Raw genomic sequence first — 21076 nt, 5'->3', positions numbered from 1 at the left:
TTTAATCTCTTGTTGCCTAGTAGTAGTATTATTAGGTTAAAATATATCTATGAATATATAGCCTTTTGGGTATAGATCATACCTTTTGATTATTTTATCAATTGGAGCATGGCTCCTATTTTTTTTTAGAATTTTGACATACTTCCTATATGTTTGAGAAATGAAGCCTTATCAGAGAAACTTGCTTCAAAATTATTTTTACAATGACTATTGCTAACTGTATTTCCTCCCATTCTATTTTTTCCTTTCACACTATCCTCAAAAGTTTCTTGCTTCTGATTGTGTCTTGCTTCTGTCCAAACCCTCCCCCAACATGCCCTTCTTTTTAATCTCCCTCTGCCCTTCCCCTCTCTCCTTCCCTCCCCCTTCTCTCTACTTTCTTACAGAATGAGATTGATCTCTATCTTTTAACTCTTTGGTAAGTAGGACTGCATTGCCAAAGTGGAGGTATAACTGTCCCAGCTTCGGGAGTTTTGTGCAGCTTCTAGGTCCTTCTAGGGATCTGACCAAAGCTCTCTTTTCTGCCCTGGAGCTTTTAGCAGTGTCTCTCCTACACTGTATGGTAAGATCTAATGTGCTAAAGCAAGAGTTCTGCTTTGCTGAAACTGACACTGGGGCCAAAGCAGCGCTTTTCCAGCCTAAACTGGGATTGTCCACTGGGCTTCTATTCTGGTTCTACAGACTTTTTATGGGTATCTTCCAAGTCCTCTTTGGTGTCTCTGGCCTGAGAGGTCTAAAAGCTGCCAGTATTGACAGTGACTCTGGCATGGGGCCAGGCCAGGTCTACAGACTGGGCTCTCACTCTGATGTTAGACTTTTTCTGCTGAGCTTCTAAGTTGTCTTCAGCTGGAAAATGTTTTACTCCATCTTTTGGGGGTGTTCTGATCCTCTAAAATTAGCTTAGAGTCAATATTTAAAACAATTTGGAGCAGTTTGGGAGAGAGATTGGGAGAGTTCCTGCTTTTACTCTGCCATCTTGGCTCTGCCTCTTTGAAACACTTTTTTTTAAATGTCCAGAAGAGAACTGAAGGAAATTCAGAAGGCCTAACAGTTGGAAAATAAATTGTGGGATTTATTTTATCTTTTTTTTTTTTTTTTTTAAGAAGATGTATGAAATTCGTGGCTTTATGTACAACTTTTGTGTTCCATATATATGGAAAATGATCTAGTTAGTAGGAAATTGCCTCTTGCTTTGTATTGAATTGTTTTACACTGTAGTTTAATGTAGATAAGATTTGGTTTTTGTGATAAATTTATTCTTCCCACGTTTATGATGTTTTTCTTTTGAGCTATTTTAAAATTTCCTCCATAAATGTTTGATTGACTTAAGCTGTGATTTCCCAGGAAATAGCTATTTCAAATAGACTAGTACGATTTTTTTATCCACAGCACCATAGTGCATAGCACATAGTAAGAGCTAGTTCAAGCTTATTGGTTTATTGATGGTTACTTGTGACATCAAACCAATCAAAGTCCAATATATTTGTCAGTGCAAGGACTGCTGAGCTTTTCATTTATTCATCATCCAGTGGTTACATTGGTCATTTGTGAACATAGTTAACAATATACTTTTAAAATCAGAATATTTTAATTGTATACTTTTTCATTTTGCTTTGATAGTGTACTTATAAGTTAATGCTTATAATTAATTTTGATAGCAAAATAAAAATTCAGAAGAAATTAGTATAACAAAATTATGGTTTTATCTTCTAAAATTTTGAACATGATTAAAAATATTTTCTTGGCAACCCATCAATCTTAATCTTAATCTTTTCTTTTTTAAAGCTTGGATCTCACTAGAAAATTCAGGTTAAAATTAAAAATCAGAGAAGCTGTTTTAGATTAATTTCAGAGGATCTTAGTTTTTTCCTAATTTCCTTTCCTTATCTTTTTTTTTTTTTTTTTAACTTTAGCTAAGCATTTATTTATAAGCAGCATTTTTGTCTAGGTATCAATTTGATAGCACACTAAAACTTTCCTTGTTGAGGCTAATTAGTAGAAGACTATAGCTTGCATTAGCAAAAAATCTGAATTACAGGATTATAGATTTAGAGCTGAAAGGGATTTTGGAGAACATTTAATTCTGTACCTTTTTCCTCAAGCGTAAAAACTGAGGGGGGAAGAAATTCCAGTAATAGTTTTATTAACTTAATTCATATCTTAATTTCTACCCAAAATGATATCCACTCTCATTATTTTCCTGCCAGGGACCTTTCATCCTTTTGTCCCTCAGGCTCGACATTGATTCCCCATTCTATAACTTCCTCTTCATTTTCATCTCTATTCCTACTTTTCCTTTTCCAATAGTGGTGGGTTGGTGCTATGGAGCAGATAACCCATTAATTTAACCTTTAAGATTTCTAATTCTTTTCATCTATCCTGCAGTTTTAACTTTGTGTTGTCTGTTGTCATCTAGAATGAGTTTCTTGAAAACCGGGGGACTGTCTTCCATTTTTAGTGCAAAGCAAACACATAATGCCCATTCATTCACCTATGCTCCTATCAGTACTTTTTTTACTTATAAAGGATTGCAACATTTTGCTGGATTTAATTTAATGAAGAGCTTTGGAGCAAGGCGTGTTGGTGCGAGAGGGGAGAAGCAGTTTTGGTCTTTTACCTATGACAAACATCCTTGCAATCTTGTGTTCTAATTTCCTCACACTTTTGTGTCCCATAAGTCATAAAAATAATATACTTTAGCCTGGCCTTATCTAAGTTAGTATAAATTAGAAACGCCTCAAATTAGGGTTTTGAAAGAACATAATTTTTTTAATTGAACTGTGCATGTAAAATCTCATCTCTAGATAACCACTTAAATTTACAGAGCAGATCAGAGGGTTTTTTGTTTTTGCATGTATGTATGTATGTATTTTGTGTGTGTGTGTGTGTGTGTGTGTGTGTGTGTGTTTTGCTGCTTAAGAATAAAGGGCCAGTTCTTGAATCTTTTCTATTTTTTTAAAGAGAAGATTCAAGTTTAGTTTTTGATTTTTTTAACTTTTGTTGTACCAGGTTGATGAGGTGACTCCACACAACTGATTTGAATTTTTTTTATTTCTTGCTATTTAAACATTTTTTGGGGTATTCTTTTAAATTTTGAGATCTAAATTCCCTCACACTCTAATTGAGAAAGTAAGCGATATAACATTAATACAAGCGAAAATAATGTAAAATATCATAATAGCCATATTTCCATAAAAAGCAGAAAAAAATTGAGTGAAAAAATTATTACAATTTGTATTCAAAATTCATTGATTATCTCTTTGGATATGGATGGTGTTTTTTTTTTTTTCTATCGTGTTCTTTTAAAATTGTCTTTGACCACTGTTATTTAATCACAATAGGCAACTTTCCACAATTGGATATCATTACAACATTGATGTTACTGGGCACATGTTTTTCTGAAGCCTGCCCTTTGTTATCATCACAATTATGGATCACAACTTTAAAGCTATTCCCTGATTTTCATCTCAATTTTCCAATTCTTTGCTACCACAAAAAAGAGCTACTATATTTCTGTGTATATTCTTATTTTTTGATAGTGTTAGGTATTTGCCATATCCATTGTATTCCATCTCCTTGAAAAAAGTAAGTTTTTTATAACAGAAATGATGCTTCTCAATCTTTTTCCCCCCCTTTTTTCTTTTCTTAATCCTAAATCTTATAACATTTTTCATCTTCTTATCCTTAATTTGGTTCATTTTCACATGGAAATCACTAAATATGTTGATTCAGTTTTGGGATTCTTTCTCTAAACATAATTTCTCTAATCTTTCATCCTTTGCAATAGGTATTCTTGATACTCTATTCACTTACATTAATCACAATCACTGCAGGACTGGTCTATATTTGGTCCTTCTATAGTTTGTGGCAGTGTGCAATATTATGAATTGAATGTTTGTGTGTTGCTGAAAATCTGTGGCATTAAGACCACAAGATTCATTTAAAATAGCTATTTTTGATGTACAAATTGTTTAAAATTTTGACTTTGGCCTTTTAGTCATAATGACTCGGCTCAGAATGATATTTTTAATTTTAAGTTGTATCTTTGAGAAAAATCAAAGAATCTTTTGAGATCAGCTAGTACTAATCCTCTTTTTAAAGGTCCAAAGCTATTTCATAACTTGTTTAAGATTATATTGTTTATCTTTCATTTTCAAAGAGGACCAATGACATCACAGGCTAATGTCTTGATTCGCATGAGAAAATGTATTTATGTAAGGTATGTCGCACAAAATTGTCAAGTGTCTACCTTCTAGAGTCATCAAAGTCTAGTGGCAAGACAAAAGTCGGGACAAGTGATGATGGTTCAGAAGGCTGTGGATCTTTGGCATCTACTATCTCTTAAGTGCTCCACGGTACCTATTTTCAGCCATTTTTATGGCAATTGGTAGAAATGATTCTCCACCTATTCTGCTGTCGGGGGACGTCTTCATGGGCTCAGACTAGACTTTTTTCCTCCCTCTAGCCCCGACATCAGACTCACTGACAGGTTTGAGAACTGTCATTTAACAACAATCTGATTTAGCTTATCTGCCAAGATGATTATATCAATCAAGATATGGCTGTTGTACATATGCTACAACTTCTAGGAGCCACAGATGTGAGTTAAATGAAAGGTTGACACCTGGGGTTGGATGAGCAGCCCCCTGAAAAGGGCTCAGCAAGTCCTCAGACCAGAGATACTAGCCTTTCTGAATATGCCATTAGCCTACTTCTTAAATAGGAAGTTAAGAGATTTTCTTTGTTTTTCTATTCTTTTCTTTTTCTTTATTTCTTTTTTCTTTTTTTTTTATGCTGAGGCAATTTGGGATAAGTGGCTTTCCCAGCTGGGGTCACACAGCTAGGAAGTGTTAAGTGTCTGAGACCATATTTGAACTCAGGTCCTGGCTGCCTCTTAAATAGGAAGTTCGACAACTTTTTTTTTTTTTCCCTGTTAAGTGTCTGAGGCTGGATTTGAACTCAGGTCCTCTTGACTTAAAGGCTGGTGCTCTATCCACTGAGATAGATAGACCCCTTCTTAAATAGGAAGTTAATGGCAGAGCAGAACTCAAACTTTGGTCTCCTGATTTTTATTCTTGTTCCTTTTCACAAACTACACTGCCCCCATGAGGCATCTGTCTTATAGATAGCTGAAAAGACTCATTTCTCCACTAGAACTGGACTTGTTCTTTTGAGTCAGACCTGAGTTATGAGTCTATTTACTTGAATGTACGCTTTGTATCAAGAAACTGTTTGGGGATTACTGTACTGCTTTTCATGAATAAAAATTCCTAATTCCATAAATGTTTTAAAATTTAACTTGTGATGTCATTTATTTTTAATTGCCATTACACCATAACTAATATTTAAGTACCTATAAGATATTAACCCAAAGATCATGTGGGTATGTACAATTATTTAATTAGTCATATTTAAAAATCATAAAAACAATGTTTTTAGTAGTCTATGAATAATTCATGTTTATTAAGCTTTGTATCAATATATGTAATTTTATTTATTTATTTTCTAAATAGGTTAATTGCCCGTCACCTTGCTAAAATTCATGCTATACATGCACACAATGGCTGGATTCCCAAATCTAATCTATGGCTAAAGATGGGGAAATATTTCTCTCTCATTCCTACAGAATTTGCTGATGAAGATATTAATAAAAGGTAAAAATTGGTGTATTTACAATTTTGAAAATTATTTTTTTGTGATGATTTCCTTCAGCAGTTTCAAAACTAAGCATTGTTTCCTGAAGAGGAAATCCTTATAGGATTTTGCTTTTGAATTTTTTAAGAATAGTTGGTATTAATTCGTGACAATTAAATGGTATTGAAGAGACCTAAATAATAAGAAAAGACTGTTTGGTATGTAGAAATGAAAAAGAATATCCTTGAGTTTCCCATCAATAGGGAAATCTGAAACCCCTATCTATTCTACCACTAAGATCTTCCTCCAACATGTGCTGCTTTGAGTTAAGTATCATGACTTTTAATGTAGAAATAATATAATGTACTGAAAACAAAAAAGTGTCATGACCATATAGTAATAGCAAAATATCAATATTTTATGAAAATTAAGATTTTAAGCATAGAGATAATTGCTTAATTACTAGGAGTATATTCATTCATTATAATATATAACTATTTCTTTAGTTTTTAATTGGATTTTATGATTTTTAGAATTAAAATATTTTTCTCAAGTACATTTTCTGTGTATTTTATTATTTTTGTTGGTTAACAAATTATAATTATACAAATAATTTAATGACATCGAGTAATATTAACAGTAAATCAGAAAATTTTCCATTGGATTTAAATCTGGGTGCATTTAGGGATTTATGTCCTATACTTATATCTTTTATAGTCAGTAGCTGCAAAGAAGCAAAAAATAGATTTTCTCTTTTAAAAGAATATTGAATAGAGACATACTCTGTATACAAAATACAATATAAATAGGATACAAGCCAGGAGTTTTAAAATTCAGCAAATAATGAAATTGGCACTTAAGTGACGGATACACTAAGGTTTGCAAAATCTACATTTTAAACCATGTTTTCTGTTTCATTTCATATATTTGTTAGAATCACTTTGAATGACAATCTTTATGGTATTTTTCACAACTTTAGAAATCCTTGGGTATGTAGTTTTGTATATTATGTATGTGGATATGTGATGCAATAATTGCAGGATTTGGGATATTTGGGTTTGCCTAATTATAGATTTATATTAACAGCATACCTTACAGAGGCAACTGTCTTGTAAAAAAAATTAGGAATGAAGAGAGGAATCAAATTTTTTTATTTTTATTTTTTTATTTATTTTTTATTTTTTTAAATTTTTTTTTAGAATTTTGTTGATATATTCAATTTCTTAAGATCAATAACTTCAGAGACAAACTGTAAAATGGGCCTGATCATACCTGAAATCAAGATTTTCTTTCATTGGATTAATAAACCTAAATCTGTTGTCATATAAAACATTTTTCAGTCCTCTTACATATATTATGTATATATAATGTATATAAACATTAGCATTATTAACTTTTTATCCACTCCCAGTTTTATTTTATATCTGACAAAATGTAGCATGTCAGGATTTAAAAGATTTTTTATTTCATAGACATTTGTGTCATCTAAATTTTTGTAATTATCCTATATTTCATACTTGGTTCTCCTGTGTTTTTATTGTCCTTTGTACTTATTTTAGAACTAGCCAAGTTAACTATGCAGTAGACTTTTATGTGGGCCCAGACAAAAAAGGGTAATTCAGTATGATTATTAAAAAAATTTAAATTTTGAAAAAAGAACAAAGTAGGTGTAATTTGATTATCTTTTAAACCTGAAAGGTTCTTAAAAGATGTGCCAAGTCCTCATGTTCTTCAAGAGGAGATGACATGGATGAAGGAGATACTTTCAAACCTGGGCTCACCAGTTGTGCTTTGTCACAATGACCTGTTGTGTAAGAATATAATCTACAATGAGAAACAAGGTAGGTATCTGACCTAGCAGTAAGTAAAATTACTTGTTACAATTTCTTTGGCTTTTCTTTACCAGTATATATAACTTTAATTGAAATGCATGAATGTAAAACACATGAAGTCTTATGTAATTGATACATGGATATATGATAAATGGAAATAGCTGAGATTAATTAAGTATATTACTATCTCTATATATAATATGTTAATCAGAATTGAACTGTTAAATAGTTTGTAAATGTATTGTACATTTAGTTGTAAAATTTGTTGGATGCATAGTTTTAAAGTTTCCCTGATTGTAAAGAGGGTTTTTTAAATGTAATGTTGCCTAGTATTTATAGATTTTTATTTTCAACATTGAGAAGAACAGCAGACTTAGGAGATAAAGTTTCTCCAGGTTTCCTGTTATCAGTTTTTTATTCTGATTTGTTTAGATAATTTGATGCCAAAGAAGAGTCCTCATTAATGAAGTAATTTATTAACTAAAGTTTTTGCATATGATTATTTTATTTCCATCTTGTGAAATATATAGGCAAATTAAAGATATTTGATAGTTTCATTTTTCTTTTGAGGTATTTGTGAGATAGACAATATACTTCTTGGAGGTAGGATATTTTGGTTGTTGCTTTCATTTTGTTGTAAAAATCAACTCTTAGAATATTTGTATTTCAAAAACTAGTTTGGGAGTTTGAATATAAAACTTGTAAGAATAAATTGTATTATTGGACCAAGTGGTTTGGGGTAAATATTTTAAAATAAAAATTTTGGGCAAAAGAAACTTTTGTGGGATGATATTTTCATTATATTTGGTAATGATGCATTTTGACTGCATTTTATAATTAAAAAGAATGGCTTTGAAGATAGCCACTTCACTTTTTAGTTGGCAATATTTTAGAAAAAAAAATTGTGGAAAATGCCAACCTAGGGAGCCCTCCTGGTAAGATATATCATATTTATCACATATGTAATCATATATCATAAAGCCACCAATTAAAAAAATATTCTTTTCATTTCTTGTCATTTTAAATTTGGGGATGTATTCATCCAAAAGTTTAAAAGATTGTTCAGTTAGATGGTTTTTAAATAAATCAAAGGAACACTGTCAAGTTTAGTTGATATTATCACATAGTTTTCAAAATAGATGTTTGGCTCTTGCTTTCTTCTAAACATGAAGTAAAGTTGTTTTTATTTGTTCCCTTTGGGGAAGGAGGTACATACATAGTTAGTTTTTAAAAATATGATAGTTGCTGTTACAATAAACTTTTTGTATTTGTGGGAAAATAAAATTACAATTTTACTTGGGGGGGGGGAAGGGTGTTCCTAATACACGAATATGTATGTTTATGTATGTATGTATGTATGTACATACATGTATATGAAAACCTGACAGTGTTCTTTAAAATTGTTGCCTGCTTGCCATGTATAATAGTTATAATACACATAGATTACACTTTATGCTAATGACCGGGATCTCAATGCTATTTACAAATGAAAACATTGGTATGCAATGAAAGCAGTGTCTTATCTTTTAAATTTAGTGCAAGGCCTGTTAACCCATACTTTACATAGTAGAATTTACATTAAGGGGACTTCATCTTACCTTAGAAGTGGAAACTCAGCTTTATTTTTAACTTCAAGTTAACTGGAAAAAGTGAGTATTTGTTTCTAAATAGAGGTTTATTTTAACCTTTCCATATTTTTATTCTCCCAGTTTCTTGTGCTATATATTCTTTTCACAAAACAAAACTTAAAAATCAAGTATAACTGAACAAAAAAATCAGAATATTTTTTATTTATTAAATGTCATTTTCCCTTCTTTTAAATACCATCTTAGCTTGTTCATTTTCCCAAATAAAACCAAACCACTTATATTTAAACAAAGTGTCCTTTAGGAAGGATTTCTTGATCAGTGATATGAGACCATCTTTCTCTCCCACAAGAAAAATAGTCTAGATTAATAGTTTTGGTTATACTTAATATAGCAGTAAAGCTTCCAGAATACAGTTTGCAACAGAGCTGTCCTTAGGTATTTTTAAATTCCCTTCAACCTCCATGTTCTACAACAGTCATCCCTTCATTGTCTTATGTTTTGTGGGTGTTTTTATGTATTGCATTCAAAAATATGTGTTTTTTCCTTAACACAGTGTCAGTGTTCATGATCTAGATACTAGGAATGACTGAGTCCCTTATAACATTCTTGATGATATGTTATCTTCTATGTGATAAATCTATAGATTCCATTAAGAAAGTAGTAGGTATGACACCAGTGCAATTCAGCAGGTAGTTATTAAGCACCTAGTTATGCCAGATATGTAAAACACTAGCTATTAAAAAGGCAAAAGTTAGAATAGTCCTGACCCTCAAGGAGCTTACTTAGGAGGGAACAACATATACACAAATAAGCAAATACAAAACATATGAAAAACAAATAACCAAATAATTTTAGTTGGAGTGGATGGGGGAATGCTAAAAAAAAAAAGGGTGGGGGAAGCAGAGCCAGAGTATGAACAGAATGAGAGAGAAAAGTTTCTGTTAGGAAATAGATCTTGATCTGAGTCTTGAATGGAATTCAGCCTTGGTAAAATGGGAAATCAGTCCAAAAATGAAGGATATCTTATGTAAAGGTATCCAAGATAGGAGATGAAATGTTGGATAAAGTGTGGCTGGAATAAAGAGCCATGAGAAGAAATAATGAAAAATTAAATTAACAAAGATAGGTAAGGGAAGAAGAGGGCACTCTCTCTTTATGCTCCAGGTTGGGGGAAGAAATTGTGTGAGAGGTTTCAGGAAGATTTTAAACAGTCACTGAAGTGAAGGTGGGATAGAGAATAAAATTGGAGAGGAATGAAAGGATTGCTTTGCTACAGTGAAGGCCTCAGTGAAATTCAGTAACAAATTTTAATGGACATGGTCAGCTTGGTGGCAAGGTTTCTTTTTTCTTTATTTTATTAAAGTTTTTTATTTTTCAAAGAACATGCATGGATAATTCGACATTAACCCTTGCAAAATCTTTTATTCTATTTTCCCCTCTTCCTCCACTCCCTCCTTTAGATGGCAAGTAGTCCAATATATGTTAAGCATGATAGAAATATATTTGCATACCTATTTATACAGTTATCTTGCTGAACAACAACAAAAAGAGTGAAAATGCTATGTTGTGATCCACACTCAGTCCCCACTATACCCTCTAGGTATCTAGGTTCTCTATCACAAGATCATTGGAACTCATCTCATTGTTGAAGAGAGCCATGTCCATCAGAATTAATCATTGTATAATCTTGTGGTTGCCATGTACAATGATCTCCTGGTTCTGCTCATTTCACTTAGCATCAGTTCACGTAAGTCTCTCCAGGCCTTTCTGAAATCATTCTGTTGGTCGTTTCTTATAGAAAAATAATATTCCATAACACTCATATAAAATAACTTGATCAGCCATTTTCCAATTGATGGGCATCCATTCAATTTCCAGTTTCTTGCCGCTACAAAAAGGGCTGCCACAAACATAAGGCAAAGTTTCTTGTTTAGTAGCATGTAAAAAGGAGCTTCAAATAAGTATGATTTTGCAGGCTATGAGCAATAATGGGTTGAGGGGTTAAGGGATTTGAGGATAGATGACAGTCTTGATTTGAAGTCGTGAACTATAGAGTTAGGATTGGGAAGTGGAGAAACAGCAGGGATGATTAACTTAAAAGAGTTATGAGAGGCAGAGAGACTAGAATTCACAAGGAGGATTAGGGTAACATGAGAGAGAGATGGAATAAAGTTACGATCTGACAATAAAATAAAAAATAATTTCAGAGTTAATGGTTTTAGAAGTGGAACACTTGAAGCGAGATCAAGCACATGACTATCCCTAGGTGGGGGGAATATGTTGTCGTGGTATTGGTGAGATGGAGGAACTAAGACGATTATGAAGTTTGTGAGAACATGAGCATGGCATGTTGAATTTTTCTACTATAAGAAAAGGAAGGACGATGGTGATAGAGATTGATGAAGTGTGAACCAGGTACTTAATGTTTTAAAAATTAGGGAAAGTGACCTGGCATTGATAAATAATTGCCTCGTCTTGGCTCTGCCCTCAAATAGCAGGCTAGACAAGGGATATGGCTTTGAATAAATATAAAAGTTATACAAAGCTTTTAAGGTTTCCAAAGTACTTTTTCTTACAAATGGACTCTATAGCAAGATCATATATATCATACAGTTATATATTAGTTAATCTATAGAAGTATCAGAGGCAAAACTGTTTTAAGTCTTATGACTTGTGTTAAGTCCTGTATTCTCTCTGCGATATCAAAACTGCCTTGAATTTCTCCTAGACATGAAGATAGAGCTTAAATTGAAGTAAACTATTACACAAAGAACCACTGATCAATATGTGTTAAGTCCTAGTATGTACTTGTTGCTAGAAAGTAGAAAGACAACAATGAACTAGTTCTTTTTCTAAGGGATTTTTAAAATTGTTTGAGGAGACATCTACAAGTTGAAGTATAAAATAATGACAAAGTAATTTTGGGAATCTAGGGGGTACTTAAAGCTAAGGAAGAGAGAATCCGGGGGCAGCTAGGTGGCGCAGTGAATAGATTATCAGCCCTGAAGTCAGGAGGATCTGAGTTCAAATACGGTCTCAAACACTTAATACTTCCTGGCTGTGTGACCCTGGTCAAGTCACTTAACCCCAATTGCCTCAGCAAAAAAAAGATAGAGAATCCAAAAAAATAATCTTGGAAAGAGAGTTATTTTAAGATTGTTGTATACCTGTAAAGGATCTTAGAGATCCTCAGATTCTACTACCCTTTATTTTTATAGATGAGAAAATTAAGCCCCATAAAGGCCAAGTGGCTTGTCCAACATCTTTGGCAAATATGTAAGTGGCGGTTAGGATTTAAGACCCAGCGAGTTTGTAATATTAAATCCAAGTGCCACACTGCCTCCCAACTTTTTGTAAAACTTGGCAACTATTTGGATTTGTGGTGGGTTCTTAGGAAAAGAAGTAATCAAAACTTGATTTTGAAGATTCTAGTCTGGGTGACAATGCTAAGGATAGAATAATTGTGGTTTAAGGGAGAGCAGAGTTTTGAGTTTGAAGTAGTTAGCTAAATTAAGTACATAGTAGGAGTTCTTATTAGAGGTTGAGCAATCATTAGCATTGATAATTAAAACCAGGTAAGTGGATGAAATTGCAAAGTTTATAGTCAAATAAAGAAGGCCAGTGACAGAATGATAGGGATACATTGACAGTATCAGGATAGAAAGTTAGAAAGAAAACCTGGAGACTATATAAAGAGTATTGGAAACTAGGGGTAGAGGCCCAGAATTGTCAGGTGCTCTTGAAGAGATTAAAATAATGAGTAATGAAAAATGGTTATTGGATTCTCTCTTGGAGAATGTATTTTCAGTAGATTGGTAATAAAAAATCCAAGATAATACTTAAAACCTTGAATAGATCTAGGGATTTTAAGAAGGAAGGATAATACTGTACACATGGGAAGACAATAATCTGAGCAAAGGCACTGAGGCATTTAGCAGAAGGGCATATACAGGGAAGAGTAAAGCTATTTTGGTCAAAATGCAGATTTTGTAATAGGGAAGTAATAAATTAGTCTGTAAGGATGAAAAGGAACCCAATTGGGAGATAATTTGAAGTATCTGTTTTTTATTCTAAAGCTTCTTGAGTGGAAAATAACTTGGTTAGCTCTTGAGAGACAGTCAATATGACATATAGTGGTAACAAATATCAGGATATGCCCCCAGTGCTGCTCTAAAGTAATTTTTAGAACATCTTTATAAACAATATGTCATCCTTTTCCCCATTTTTTGCCCAGATTTCAAATCTGTCAGTTTTCTATCTTTGAGTCAGTAAAGTCTAACTTCAAACCTTGCCTTGGCCATTCATCTGTATGATTTTGGTTCAAGGTATTTAATCTCTTAAGCTCAATTTCCTATTTTGTAAAATAGTGATAACCCACTCACTCCTCCACATGTGTATGTATTTGTATATATGTATACACACATTTTTATGTGTGTATGAGCTTTTGCAAACATTAAAAAATATAATGGATCATCAGTATTTTTTTATTGTATACTGGTGTGATTTTTCCTTTTTTCAAGAGATAATTACTTTGGGAGGAATGGGGAGTTTAGTTCATATTTGGACGTAGCCTGTATTTAGACCACTATAATAATTTTGTTTATTGGCTTCCTGATTTACTCGGCCTAGTTTTCCAAGTTCTGGGTCTTATTTAACCTGTTCCACTTTAGTAATTTTCCTTGGTTCTCAAATTTATTTGCTGATAATAATACTAATTTGAATTTATTTTGTTTGATTACTAAGTAGTTTAACCTTTTAACAACTTTGAGATGATAGTATAAGAGCATTTTCTTTGTTTTTACAGGTAAGGGAACTGAAGATTATAGTTAAAAAGAGACTGTTCTTTTGTTATCAGCATTTCTTTGTTTAATTGCTTATTTTTGTTGAGCCTCAGTTTTCTTATAAGATATTAAGATGATTTCTGATGTTTCCTTTGGCTCTGAATCTGTGCTTTTATAAAGCTTTCTCAGAGTCATGAATTGCTAATAGATGAAGATTGGGTTCAACTCAAATTTCCAATCCAGAGTTTTTTCCTAATAAAAATGTTTTCCTTCTGAACAACTGAGCAATTAGATTAATCTTTTGGCATGCTACTGTTAATCCTTAATTTTTTGTCAGAATGGTGGCTTCTGATAATGTTTAGTAGTAGAAGATCCAAATACCTTACATTTTTAGAAAATTTCCTCCTATTTTACTTATTGACAACAAAATGTCTAGCTAATGAAAATCATGTTAAAGATCTTTACTTTTATCTCAAACCAACAAACACTTATGAGGCATCTGCTCTGAACAAGATCACTTGTGCTAGGAAAATAATAAAAGAAAAATCATTCATGCATCTCTAAATTTTAACTATATATAGAAAATGGAGATAAAGCTTGTTGAATGATTCATTTTTTCTGTATATGCATAATTCTTACCACTTGTTTCCATTGAAATGTTTTATTCCTGTCTTTGGTTACCCAAACTTTTAAAAACATTTTAATTGAAAGAGTTGTCTTTTTGTTAGAAACACAGTGATTTTTATTTTTACTGGTTATTCTTTATTTTTGGTAACCTACATTTCACAATAGACAAATATCCCAGTAAGATTTCAAAGTAGATATTCAGTATAAAACAGAGAAAGATACAGTGTCAGTCTTGTACTTAAAATATATGCAGACTAATCCTAGTAAGAAATTCAAAACAGAGACACAGTATGATTCTTACATGTTAAAAAAAACCACAGCCCTAGAGTTATAAATGTGCCACTCCAAAATGTCGTTTATTTCTATTTCACTAGCTCATTGTAATCAATCATTTTTAAATCATCATGCTCTGTAGCTTGAAACGTAATTACCAGTTTTTTAAAATATCCTTTCTTTTTTTGTTGATGCATTCATAGCTAGAAAACATTCTTGTTAGATTTTTCCTGTTCAACATTGTTTACAAATCTCCATACTATAAGATATTTCCTCCATGTAAAGAGATCAAAATGATTAGCTAACAAGGTACTTTTATTTCTGTGGGTTTTTCCCCCTCACTTTACATCCTTTCTTCCCTCTCTTCTATGCATTCCAAAGCAGCTTAACGCGTTTCCCTTCTTAAGACTGATGAGCAGCCACAGTAACAAGTTAGAATTGGGAGGAAAACTCCGAAGGTATTTAATCCAAATTCTGTTCATATGTTGAATTACAACACTCACAAGTTCTCATATAGTTTTGAAGATGACCTCTAGTGGTAGAAAAATTAATATTCTTAATAATTTTATTTTTGTATTCTCTCTGTTTTGAAGTTTTTACTTAGGTTAAAATTTTCTTTCCTGTATTGTCCATTTTAGTTACATAGTCTAATGCTTTCACTTAACAACCCATTTGCATATTTTGGATATTGCTTTCAGAAGTGTCCCCTCCCCGCCAAGACTCAAGTTTTTCTTTGGCAGGTAAATCATTTCCTTTAAGTCTTATTTCTTACCTGTGTCTGTAAATGCTTCTGAAACATCCTTAAGATAGTTAGCCTGTAGATATAATACCTTTTATGTCTTATAGCCATTAAGTGAAGCCTTCCTTTCTTTTTTATGGAATACTTAGGCTAAGATTATGTTAGAATATTTGTATGACTCATTCAACTTAAAATTTCAATAGAATTACTTTTAACATCAACTACTTTGTAATGTTATCCCCTTTCCCTATACTTGTGCAGTTTGATTTTTGAACCTAAATTCTGGACTTCTTAAAAAGACTGGGTGGTTATTTTACAATACTTTTGTAGATAGGGACAAACTTTTTTCTTCAGGTATGAGTTATACTGTGTGACCATTCAAGTGCTTTTAAAATCAGATACTGTTTTCATATAGCTACTCTTATTTAAGTTTTGTCTTGTTTGAGCTTACAATTCCACTGAGTCTATCCTAACCTTTAAATATTTGTCAGTTCTGTGCTAACGTTGCATAATACTTTCTACATACTTGATCCTCTACTGGCTCTTTTTTTTCTTACGTTGGGAAGGAAACTTAAAATCATATCAAATAAGTAATACATCCTTAGTAAACAAGGGATTATATATGGTTAATGGCCAAATTCCAATTTTATTAGCTTTAAAATTCTTCTGTTTTTTAAAATGAATGTTTTTATTAGAGCAACTGAGTTCCAATTAAGTTTATGAGTTTTTAACAAGTTGTACAGAGAATGCAATATATACAGTATAATTAAAAACAAGAATTATTAGTCCTTTGTTAGGACCATTTGTGTGGGGAAAATCCCAAAATGTTGACCATTTTATATAAACTAAAAAATATTACTTAATTAAGAAAATAATGTTTACGTTCCAAAGGATAGGAATTTTCTGATGAAAATTTGGAAATAAGAAGAATGTTGAATTTTTAAAGAAGTGGAAATTTAATATAATTTGATACATTGGGAATATATTTTCCAGTATAGTACTCTGATTTTCTGGCACATGAAACAAGGGAAGCAGACATTTTCAATCTTAATCTGTTGGAAAAGATTAAATTTAAAGTTGAGTTCCACTTGAGGTTGTGACAGTTTGAAAAAGAAGATAGTTAATGCGGACTCTTTTCTTTAAATTTTTTTTTTCCTTTTAAGCTTTGTGTCTTGTAAAATGTGAGTTTGCCAAATTTTCTTCATCTGCTACAGATTAGGTATGCCATTGTTGCTGCCATGTGGCGGCGCACACCGTGCTTCTTAAACGCACTGACTGGAGGTTTATCGCATCACTTGTTCACATGCACGGAGCCTGGTAACAGCCTCATCTGTATCTTGTTAGCTTCATTTTCTTATTTTTTATTGCATTAATTATAAACAACATAGCATTAAAAATAAAGGCTAATTATAATGAATTAATGCCACTGCAACAAGTCAATGCTAAAAACTTTCATATCAAAATATTTTAACTTTTATTTAAATTATCTATGTTTTTATTAAGTTGTGTCCACTATGGAAGCAAGGTTTAGATTTTTTTTTTACCTGCCATTTTTAACTTTACATGCCAAATTTTGAGTACACGTATGAAATTGTTTTTGTTAGTTAATTCACTTGTGGCAAAATTAAACATCAGGACTGGGCTGTGTATTTTTATTGGCATGAAATAGTTAAATGAGCTCTAGAAGAGTCTGTGCTTTGAAAACTAAAGCAATCAACAGCTGTATAAAAAATAACATTCATTTTAACTGTTGATTCAGTTTTATGATTAAGTAATAATAAGCCTTTAATCTGGGTTATGGCACATTGGAGTTAAAAGGTACTTGGATTTTGTTTAGTTCCTTCTCTACTACTAGTAGGTTTAATTTAAACTATTGTTGGTAGCTAAATTATGATCTCTGCCCCTTTTTAATTAAGAAGATAATAGCTTACATTCATTTCTCCACTTTGTTTTGCAAAATATTATCCTCACAACAATTTTGTGAAGTATGGCAATAAAAATTCATATTTATATCATTGTAAATGTAGTTGGAGAAGCACCAGATTGGAGTCTGAAAAGACCTGTGTTTTAATTCCTATTGTGCCTTTTACTAGTTTTGTGACTTTGGGCAGGTCATTTGAATCTGTTCTTCCTTTGTAAAATGCAATGAAATATGTGCAGTGCCTGCCTCACAGGGTTGTTGTTAGGATCAAATGACATGCAAACCCAAAGTATTATTACTATTATTAAATAATTTTATTTATATATGATGAGATGAAAAAGTTTAGGTTTAAAGAAATTAAGTAATTTTGTGCAAAGTTACATACACACACACACACACACACACACACACACACACACCCTTAAGTATCACAAGCAGGGCTTAATTAAATACAGATCTTCTAACTTCCAAGTCCTATGCTTACAATGCTGTTTTGATATTACATTTTTAGGAAAATAGATTTTTTAAACTTCTTTGATCACCCATTTTCTTGTTTATCAGAAAAATTGCTGAATACATTTGCAAAATTAGACATGCTAAATAAGCATTATAATCTTCTCTGACATAATTAGCTTATTGGGTGAAGAATATAATATATAGTGGACAAAACAGTACATTTATTAGCAAAATCAATACAAAACTTTGAACTTTATACATTGAATCTAGGAAGTATACATTTAATATGGATTGTGATAATGAATTTTCATTATGTAGATTACTCTTGAGTTAGTATTTGAATTTAGACTTGACTATTGCTTAAATAAGGTCACAATTTCTGTATTAAATGCATTTGAATTAAATTTTTTTCTGCTTTTGTTTAAAGGACTGCCATCTGCCTTGAAACTTTTCGTCATACCATTTCTGCTTCTCTGGTTGGCTTTGATAAGAGAGGCTTCCCAGCATTAAACACAAATCTCTAACAAGACAGTACAGTTCAAGATTTGCTAAATCTATTGCTATTTGGAAAATGTCAGTGAATGGTTTGTGTCAGTGTAGCTTGACTGTTTTGATTAAATTGTCAAACTGTTGGCTGATTTTTTTGACCTGGCCTTATCAAGTAGCCCTTTGTGGGCTTCCTAAAACTCTATCTTTCAATATTGAAAACTTAACATTTCTAATTAGGAGCTTAGTACTTTTGTGGGTTCTGATATGGAGAAGCATTAATGAAATTTGCAGCACTAAATATTATTTTGTACATGAATAGTTAATTATTGTAAAAATCTTATGCCACAGGTTTTAATTTTAGGGAATACTGCATTGTTAAACACATCTACGTATAGACTCTTTGAAAATTTCAATGTGGAGATTAGAATTGAATGATTCCAAAGTCATTCATGTTAGAGTAGGGATTCGTAGTTGAGGGGGGATTCTTAGCTACTTCTAGACCGAAATTTTAATAGAACAAGCTTCTTAAAATGCAAATATTTTAACCATCAGTCTCTTTAAACTATCATAAAGCTTTGTGACAATATATTTGAGGAATTTATTTTGTGGTACAGTGGAAAGAATACTAGCTCTCTGCTTTGAGTACCACCTTTGTGATTTGGGGTAAATCATGTGACCTCTTTGGCTCTTGGTTTCTTTATATGTAAAATGATTGAGAGAATTGGACTATATGGTCTTTTAAGGTTCTTTACAGCCTAAAGCTATGATGCTTTAATCCCTTAGTTTAGTCTGTTGTGGGGAAGACATAGTTTAAAAAGTAATTTTACATACAAATCTATAATTACAGTCAATGGAGAGGTAATGTGACAGTACATAAAATACTGAAATTAAGGGCAAGAAAAGATGGAAATCAAGTCCCAGCTGTGTATCAGTGGGCAGCCTATAAAATCTTTGAACCCCAAGAGACTTTAACTATGACCATAAACTATATTGGCTGTGATATGTGACCAGATTTACATAATAGGAATTCCAACACTATTAAAATCACAAGTCCTTGATGTATGGATGTAATCAGAGCCAGAATAGTTTTGGAATAATTGGAAAAATATTTGACTTCAGAAATGACTTGAACTTTTTGCTATTAAATTTACTCACTAAACTCATTTTTTTGTTATTGTATTAAATTACATCTTTAAAAAAATTATAGGTCATTGGTAGTTTTAAAGGATAACATTTCTCAATAGCAATATCCATGGAATTAAATCTATCTAGATCTGCTCTTTGAAAGTATTTGATGCCCTCATGTGGTGAAAAATAATTCTTACTTTTGTTTAAATCTAGGGAACCATTTCATTTATTCTGTTTATATTTGAATTTTTTCTGACATAATGAATGCTGTTGACTAGAATAGATAATTTTAAAAAGTTAAAGCTCAGTGCCATAAAATTCACAGCCTTACCCTGGTATTGTCTCAGAGCTGCATGTAACTGAGCACAAACAATGAGACAGAAATATTGGAGGATATACTTAGGCACAAATAGCATAGGGGTTTGCACCTCTTGTATGTGACTTCTTATGTCTTTGTTTTTGTGTCTCATATAGGTGATGTGCAATTCATAGATTATGAATACTCTGGCTACAACTACCTGGCATATGATATTGGAAACCATTTCAATGAATTTGCAGGTAAAGTCTCAATTCTAAAACTCTGGAACCAGATTTTGTTGATACAAAATTAGTATCTAATAGACTGATGGCATAATTTTCTGACCTCACAAAACACAATTAATTAATATTTAATTAAAAGTAAAATATGAAATCAAAGATTAAGCGTAGAATAACAATATTTTTCATGTGTTTTCTTCAACTTTGTTTGTGTATGTGTTTTGGGGTAATTCATAATACCGGTTAAATACTGAATCTCCTTTTTTAAAGCACTTTTAATACATTTGCCAATTACTGTAAAGCTCCTGAAGAATATACTAGAATTTCATGTTTGTTTCATACTTAATATGGAGGAAATATCAATCTTTTCTCTTTATTTTTAATGAGGCAGTTAGGGGAAAATACCATGAATATATTTTATTGCCACTATGAAACCAGGCTTTGGAACTTGAGTAAAATTTTAGGAATTGATAGGCATAAATTTTGTATTAGGAAACCCTGTCTTTGAAAGTATAAATGTTAAAGCATTTTTTCAAATGGTCTCTGATTTGAGAATAAAAAAAAATTGCTTCCCTTTCCTCAAATAAAAACACTAAGATATATCTTGCAATGAGCAGTATTTTATTCTATTAGAGGTTTAGTAGATTAGAATATTTTGCTAACCCTCTCCCAAATGAATAATTTATTTGAAAGTAAGTGACACTGCCAATGTGTTTGTCAGCATTAAATTTTAATGTGCTCCATATGTGTTAACTTTTTGTTAACTTGTTAGTAGTTTGAAAATAATCTAGGAAGAAATTTAATCTCCTACAAAATTTATTGATGGCTTTCACCTTTCATTTAGCATCAAATTTTTCTACATTCTGCATTTTCTAATATATTTAATACATATGCAGATGTAGGCAAAACCCATTATATGCCTTTTACAAATATTATTGGAGTCTGGAGCAAGAGAGAAGACATTCACAAATGGATTTACCTCATTGATCTCTAAATAAATGATGTAAACTGTACATAGCACCATAAATTCAAAAAGGTAGAGAGATCACTGTCAATTTGCCCAGTGAAAG

General features: G+C 31.8%; 1 protein-coding gene across 1 annotated transcript in view; it reads left to right on the top strand.

Moving 5' to 3' along the window:
- ETNK1 (ethanolamine kinase 1) overlaps positions 1 to 21076 on the top strand; it is a 56859-nt gene that overhangs the window by 28473 nt on the left and 7310 nt on the right. Inside the window, exons 3-5 of the mRNA XM_051963418.1 lie at positions 5514 to 5654; positions 7333 to 7475; positions 19944 to 20027. Of these exons, the coding sequence (XP_051819378.1) occupies positions 5514 to 5654; positions 7333 to 7475; positions 19944 to 20027 (368 nt within the window). The remainder of the gene's footprint in view (positions 1 to 5513; positions 5655 to 7332; positions 7476 to 19943; positions 20028 to 21076) is intronic.

The sequence above is a fragment of the Antechinus flavipes genome, chromosome 5 (genome assembly GCF_016432865.1).
Source record: "Antechinus flavipes isolate AdamAnt ecotype Samford, QLD, Australia chromosome 5, AdamAnt_v2, whole genome shotgun sequence".
NCBI lineage: Eukaryota > Metazoa > Chordata > Mammalia > Dasyuromorphia > Dasyuridae > Antechinus > Antechinus flavipes.
Note: the sequence above shows the minus strand (reverse complement) of the source record. Positions and strands in the feature narration are given on the sequence as shown.